The sequence below is a fragment of the Nicotiana attenuata genome, unplaced genomic scaffold, assembly GCF_001879085.1.
Source record: "Nicotiana attenuata strain UT unplaced genomic scaffold, NIATTr2, whole genome shotgun sequence".
NCBI lineage: Eukaryota > Viridiplantae > Streptophyta > Magnoliopsida > Solanales > Solanaceae > Nicotiana > Nicotiana attenuata.
This window is the reverse complement of record NW_017670856.1, coordinates 323,123-330,303: the sequence shown is the minus strand read 5'-3', so window position 1 is coordinate 330,303 and position 7,181 is coordinate 323,123. Positions and strand designations below refer to the sequence as shown.

At 39.6% G+C, this 7,181-nt stretch overlaps 1 protein-coding gene across 1 annotated transcript; it reads left to right on the top strand.

The window, feature by feature from the left end:
• Window positions 1–5,353: 5,353 nt before the first annotated feature.
• Window positions 5,354–6,946, top strand: LOC109243939 (DELLA protein RGL1-like). The gene has a single exon (XM_019410957.1). The coding sequence runs from the start codon at window positions 5,354–5,356 to the stop codon at window positions 6,944–6,946; it is 1,593 nt and encodes a 530-aa protein (XP_019266502.1).
• Window positions 6,947–7,181: the final 235 nt, after the last annotated feature.

The window sequence follows — 7,181 nt, the reverse complement described above, 5'->3', positions numbered from 1 at the left end:
AAAGTGATACTAATCTTGAGTGCAAAATCAGAATTTATAAGTTGATGCAAGTGTAAAACTAGGTCTGCAAATCAATTACATCTTACACCAATTGATCAAACTGGGCTGCTATAATTCCTGAAGCCCAAACAATTCTTGCCCAGCTGCGAAATTTTATAGGCAGGCCAGTTGGTTTGACACCGGGCATATGAACTGTTACGGGCCCAGTCTGCCCAATTCCTGAATAACGAAACCGAAGTTGTTGGTTGAGAATGGCTTGCTTTACTTATTCAACTCTCGGGCCTAATTGTTTGAAATTGTATTATGGAATTTTGGACCTTTCACACATGTTAATTACTCAGGACCTTTTCTTGTATTTTTAGAGACAAATCAAGTGAAAATTGTAATTTGCTCTAGGTTGGCCTTTAATCAATACGATGAGACGAGCCTCGCCAAACAAAATGTATAAATTGCGGGGCCCTCATTCAATGTTTAACTAAAATACCTAGACTTCGGGATGGGCCGTTTAGCGAATTTCACGGCCTTCCCCAAAGATAATAACTCGTTAGTCACTTTAGGCGCGTTTTTAATAATCTTACCTTCTTAATTACGGGTGCACATTTATGTGACCCAAATCCAAATCTCAACGGAATCGAAATGTGTTAACAATCACGGGTGCACTGGTGCGACGTGGTTCGAGACGCATTTTCACGACGTTGCAATTCTTAAAAATAAAAATAAAAGCGGTTTATTAATAAAAGGCACATAGAACATGTTTTAAGATCAGGTAAAATCAAATGCAACAGTTGAGCGACCGTGCTAGAACCACGGAACCTGGGAGTGCCTAACACCTTCTCCCGGGTTAACAGAATTCCTTACTCGGATTTCTGGTTCGCGGACTGTTAACAGAGTCATAATTTCCTCGGTTCGGGATTCGCCCGGTGACTTGGGACACCATTAATCTCCCAAGTGGCGACTCTGAATTTTAATAATAAATCCCGTTCCGATTGTCACTTCAAGTTAGAAATAACTCCCTTTATTACGCCCTTTCCGGGGGTGTAGTAGGAAAAAGGAGGTGTGACAAGGATCAGATTATACCAAACTCAGGATTAACAGTATAATACAAACACGATCAGGTATCATAGAAAGCATTAGTTAATCACAATATGCAGAAACTCATACAACCACAATATTGGAGCCCCAAAATTAACATGTAAGATGTTGCAGGGTCTAGAGTGAGAGATCACAGAATGTAAATTACAGTAGACTATTCTCATGTGTCACAGAATGACATCAAAGTTGAACACCATCACAGTTGAATCAAAATTCAAATACATATGCAGGAAAGAATTTAAATATTATGAGAGTTTAAACACTAACCAGTAGCAAGATTAAAAGAGTGCAGAGTGTAGAAGCAAAAACACCTAATCCCCGATGCTTCAGAGTTCACAAGAGCCTCGAGAATGGGCTCCGAGCAGTGCTTGCACCGGAGGAGGTTATTCAATAGTTTCAGCGAGTTGAAAGTAACAGTTGAATGAGAGAGTAGTGGGAACAGTAGTCAGAGTCCAGGCTCTCAAAATCTCTTCTGAGAGGGGTTTATATAGTAGAAATCAAACAAGTAAACATGGAAATAAATTATTCAAACACAAATAGGGAAAGATGTACTAGAATCAATCAAAAACAATTTTAGGGCATCTAACACATAGAATAAGGAAGTTCAGTGATTTAAACAAGGGATAAAAAGTGACATGCGAGAATCAAGTAGTACTCAAAAAATGGAAGTACAACAGGTTCAACAGAGAATAAGAAAAATAGCATATGAAAATCAATTAGAGTTCGTTTTAAGGTAAGTAAAATCGAAAATAGGAAAAATACAGCGGGTTAAGCAAAAAAGATAAGGAAAATATCAGTCAAACACAAGAAAGGGAAGAGTATCAATCAGAAATCAGTAAAAAATAAGGGAAAATCTCAAACCCTAGTTGAGACTGACGCCTTGAATTGGACCAAAAATGCAAGGACCGTTCAATATAATATGTATAGAGACGAGAGATCGTCCAGATCGTCACAGAATCAAAGTAAATCGGCTCGTTCTTTAGAGGTAGTTCTTGCCAAAAATAGAGCAAGGCAAGAACTAAGTGATGCCAAAAACAAGCGTATAATGATAAAGTATCACAAAATAGGTAAGTAGATCATGGATTGTTTCCATGTTTAAGTCGGAATAGGAGAGGATTGGGGGTTACGGCGGCTAGGATTTGACAGAGAGAGAAAGGGAGGTTGAGAGAGTTCAAGGGCGGCGGGTGAAGAGGGAATGGGGAATTAGGGTTTGGGGTTGGGTAATAAAAGGGTAGGTTAATTGTAAGCCGTTGATCTTGGAGATCAACGGCCAGGATTTTAAAACGAGACTAGGGCGGGTCAAAGAAACGGGTACGACCTGGTTTTTGGGTTAAGGGTCGTTTGGTTTGGGCTGGGGTTTTCGGCTGGTGTATTGGGTGATTTTAGGTATTTTAGGTCTGAATTTGATTTTTAAAAATGGGCTATTATTTAAATACACAAAATTTAACAAAATAATTTATGAAAATGCTTTAATAAATAAATAAATAATTTATTTATGCAATACAATGATTAACAATAATAATTTAATATTATAAAAATATATGAGGCTATTTTGACACAAATACTATAGATAAAAGCAATTATACATGAATATCGACTATTATTGCAAAATTAGGTAAATAACTTTAAAATGCAAACATAATTATACGAAATAAAGTAAAAATAATATGAAACATATATGAGGATTCACAATAGTAATTTGAATGATTAAGTCATCACAAAATAATTTGAAGGAATAATTAATAATTATTCAAGTAATTAAAATGCAGAAAAATCAATTTAAAACTCTAAAAATTATGAAAAATTATAGAAAATGCCTGTATAGATTTATAAACTAAATGATGATGCACATATACTATTTTGAAAGTATATATATATATATATATATATATATATATATATATATATATATATATATATATACAATTAAAAATTATGAGTAAAAAATTGGGTATCAACAGTGCTCATCAAGGTCGGTGGTCCCATTGTATATGGGGATTTCTGGCATATGGAATTTATTAGGAATGAGCTTCGGAGCCGCACTTGGAGGGAAAGACTTTTGCACGAACGTCTTTGGATCCAAACCTTCTAGAATCGGGGGTGCCCCCGGTATTTGGTCAACCCGTGAGTTGTACGTTTCTACCTTTTTGTCATTAGCGATCTTCTTTTCACCTGATTCGATCCACTTAGTGAGCTCCTCGAGCATCTTCATAATGGCGGGATCAGTCATTGATTCATTGGCGTTCGATTTCTCCGGTACAGGTTTGATTGTATGAACAACTTCTTGTGATGTTTCGAGCTCGATTTTGCTTGGTGCTCGATTCTGATTTTGGAGTTGCGCTATCGAAGCTTGTTGAGTCTGCAACATTTCGAATACCATTCAAAGGCTAATTCCGCCTTCTCCACCGCTCTGTGCATTCTGATCTGCTGCTCGGGCATCTCTGCGAACACTATTTCCAGGGTCGACACCCATATTTGCATTTAGGGCGACGTGCGAACTGACATCGACGGGGTCTGCGATCGGTGCTCCCTTGTGGCCAGCTTGAGGCACTTCGATCCCTGGGGCGCCTACATTATCGTTTTCTCCATGGAAACCGAGGCTGTCATCGGCGTGAGTAGGTACTGCTTGTGAGTTAGACATGTTGATCCTGAAATCAAAAACACTCACGAGAACAAGCGTAAAGTAGTGTGTGTTACGAGAATCAGTACCAGGCAATCACTATTATCCTTAGCCCTACGATGGGCGCCAAACTGTTTACCCTTAAAATTGGATAACAATTAAACTTATAATGTGGTTTTAAGGATACGTGATTTCACCTAATACCAATTGATAAATTTAAAGAGTAATAATAGAAATTAACAATAATATAAAGTAAACCATTGTTTGAACGGAATTCGGCCCTCGAGTTTGGATACCCTCGAGATGCAAGAACAGTTAAAAATATAATAAGCTGATGAACAAGAATATGAGCCAGAAAAGTGTTGTATTGCTTTGATATGCATGAATGTAAGGTGATTACTAAATGATTAGGACCCTCTTTATATAGTAGAGGAATCCTATCTATGGTACAATTCTAATAGCGGGAGTAAATCCTATGATTAGCCTAAACAACCGCCCTTGATTTGATCCGTTCCAAGATTTCCGCCATGATCTTCGACCAGTCACGGATATCTCGCTTTTTCTGTTATTGCGCTTTGCTCGAAGTCTGCCCTATTTGGTCTCAATCGCTGCCGGTCTCGATCTCGACAGGCACCTCGATTCTCGAACTCGGTACCTTGTCCTCGTGCTTTAATCTGATCCATTACGAGGCTGACCTTCGATGCAATTCCCTGTCCTCGGTCAAATGGCAAAATTGGGTAGGCCCGATTTTAGCCGTATACAATATATTTGTACGTTATTACCGCGGTATAAATTTCTGACGAATATGGTTCCGTCGTTAGTAGCACCAAATGTGTGAATTAGGTAAACATCACGAATTCAAAAGTTACAACTAACACGAACCCAGTAATAGATTTATTAGGTTCAACTCTATTATCGTACTTACTTGATGAATTATTTGACACATGGGTATGAACCAAAGTTATTAGGTTCGAATGAAGGGCCTACACTCCCCCGAGTATCGAACCTATGAGCCAACAAGAGTTAAGTCAGCTAACTCACCTGGGAATGTCTTGCATGTTTATCGTTTGCATGAATGGATGGAGCTAGGGTGGCAGATCCGAACTCATTTCACCGAAAAATTACATTATATATATAAGTTCAAAAATATTTTGTATATATAGCATAGGTTAAATTCCCTTGGCTTCTCCAGGTGTTCGCTTCTTTATATTTTGAATTCTCGTTGTGAAAATTCTGACTCCGCCAATGTTTGCGTCATGATCTTTTGATGAGAATGTATAGTCACCAATTAGGCTAGAAGATGGCTAGGAACCAGATATAAAAGTCCAAGACCACGGGAGGTCATCTAGTCCCTAGATTTCACATTGATTGGTCTATGTTTTAATTTTTATTTCACAGGCAAACTCTCGCTGTCAAGTCTCTCCGGTAGTTAAATTAGTTATATTAGAATCAATAGCATTTGGACAAAATTTATCGTAATTATCAATCCTCATAATTAAGAAACAACCATTTTGCAAGCATATAAACCCCTCTTCCCCTGTTGAGTGGTTCTTTCAAGCAGCTTTGTTCATTAAATCTCTTCGTTTTCATTAACGTGAGAACAAAGCTACTACACATTATTGTAATTAATAAGAAAAAGAAATGACTTATGATATGGTCACTGGTTTCCTATCCCTTGAGCCTTTCAATGGTGATCAAATTGGTTATGACCCTTTGGTAAATGGCCTTTACCTTAGTCACAAAGAATTGGCTTATTCTCTCAATCCTTACACAGCTGTTTTCAAGAGAAATGCTGCTAGCATTGTTTCCACTTTGTCCGATGAAAGTGGGGATTTCAAAAGGCTAAGGAGGACGCCGAGTGTTGGCGAATCGCTTGGGAGCAATAGCATTAGCTTTTATAGCGATAGTAGCAGTAGCAGCAGCGGCGGTGGCAGCAGCATTCCAAGAAATGATAGCACTAATAGTGTGAATAGCTTGCACTTCGCGCCAAGGCTTCATTTTCGCGATCATGTTTGGGCGTTAAACCAAAGGTACCTTGCTGCTGAGGCTATTGAAGAGGCAGCAGCTGATATAATTAATCAAGAGGAAGAAAACGAGGAAGGCATGAAACTAGTCCAACTTCTAATTACTTGTGCTGAAGCTGTGGCTTGTAGGGATAAGTCACGTGCCTCGGTCTTATTATCCGAGCTACGTGCTAGTGCCTTAGTATTTGGGACTTCTTTCCAGCGTGTAGCATCCTGTTTCGTGCAGGGGCTCGCTGATCGGTTGGCTTTGGTGCAGCCACTTGGCACGGTTGGTTATTGTGCTACCCCTGCTATGAATAAAACAGACATGGCCTTGGAGAAAAAAGAAGAAGCTTTAGGGCTGTTATATGAGATATGTCCACATTTTCAATTTGGCCATTTTGTGGCCAATTGTTCAATATTGGAAGCCTTTGAGGGAGAGAGTTTAATTCATGTGGTTGATTTGGGTATGAGCGTTGGTTTGCCACATGGTCACCAATGGCGTCGTCTTATTCAGAGTCTTACTAATCGCCCTGGTCAGCCCCCACGTCGCCTTAGGATCACTGCTGTTGGAGAAAATATCGAGAAATTCCAAATCATTGGAGATGAGCTTGAGGCCTATGCAAGAAGCCTTGGTATTAATTTGGAGTTTTCAGCTGTGGAAAGCAATTTGGAAAACCTTAAGCCGAAGGATATCAAAGTATATGATGGCGAAGTCCTCGTGGTTAACAGTATTCTTCAGCTCCATTGCGTGGTGAAGGAAAGTCGCGGTGCTCTCAACTCTGTTCTGCAGGTAGTTCATGAACTATCTCCCAAGATTCTAGTCCTAGTGGAGCAAGACTCGAGCCACAACGGACCCTTTTTTCTTGGGAGATTCATGGAAGCATTGCATTATTACTCTGCTATCTTCGACTCCCTTGATGTCATGCTGCCAAAGTATGACACAAGGCGCGCGAAGATAGAGCAATTTTACTTTGCAGAGGAGATTAAGAACATTGTGAGTTGCGAGGGACCAGCACGAGTGGAAAGGCACGAGAGGGTGGACCAATGGCGTAGGAGGATGAGTCGAGCAGGTTTTCAGGCAGCGCCTACTAAGATGGTGTCACAAGCAAAGCAGTGGCTGGCCAAAGTGAATGCATATGAAGGATTCACTATCACAGAAGAGAAGGGTTGCTTGGTTCTTGGCTGGAAATCAAAGCCTATTGTAGCTGCCTCTTGCTGGAAATGCTGATCAACTCATTGCCTTACCACAATTTCCATTTATGGTATCATGGAAATTGTGGCAATTCCTAATAAATGAGTGAATGATCTGAGTGTGTGCCTAGTTTGAGTTTTTTAGGATTCCTAAGCAGTGGCGGAAGCAGGATTTTCGCTGGTGAACTTACAAAGGTTTTGAACCACCTCGACCACTGACCTATACTTTTGGGTTGTGTCAAGGGGATTCGAAATATAAAATATAGAGGTGC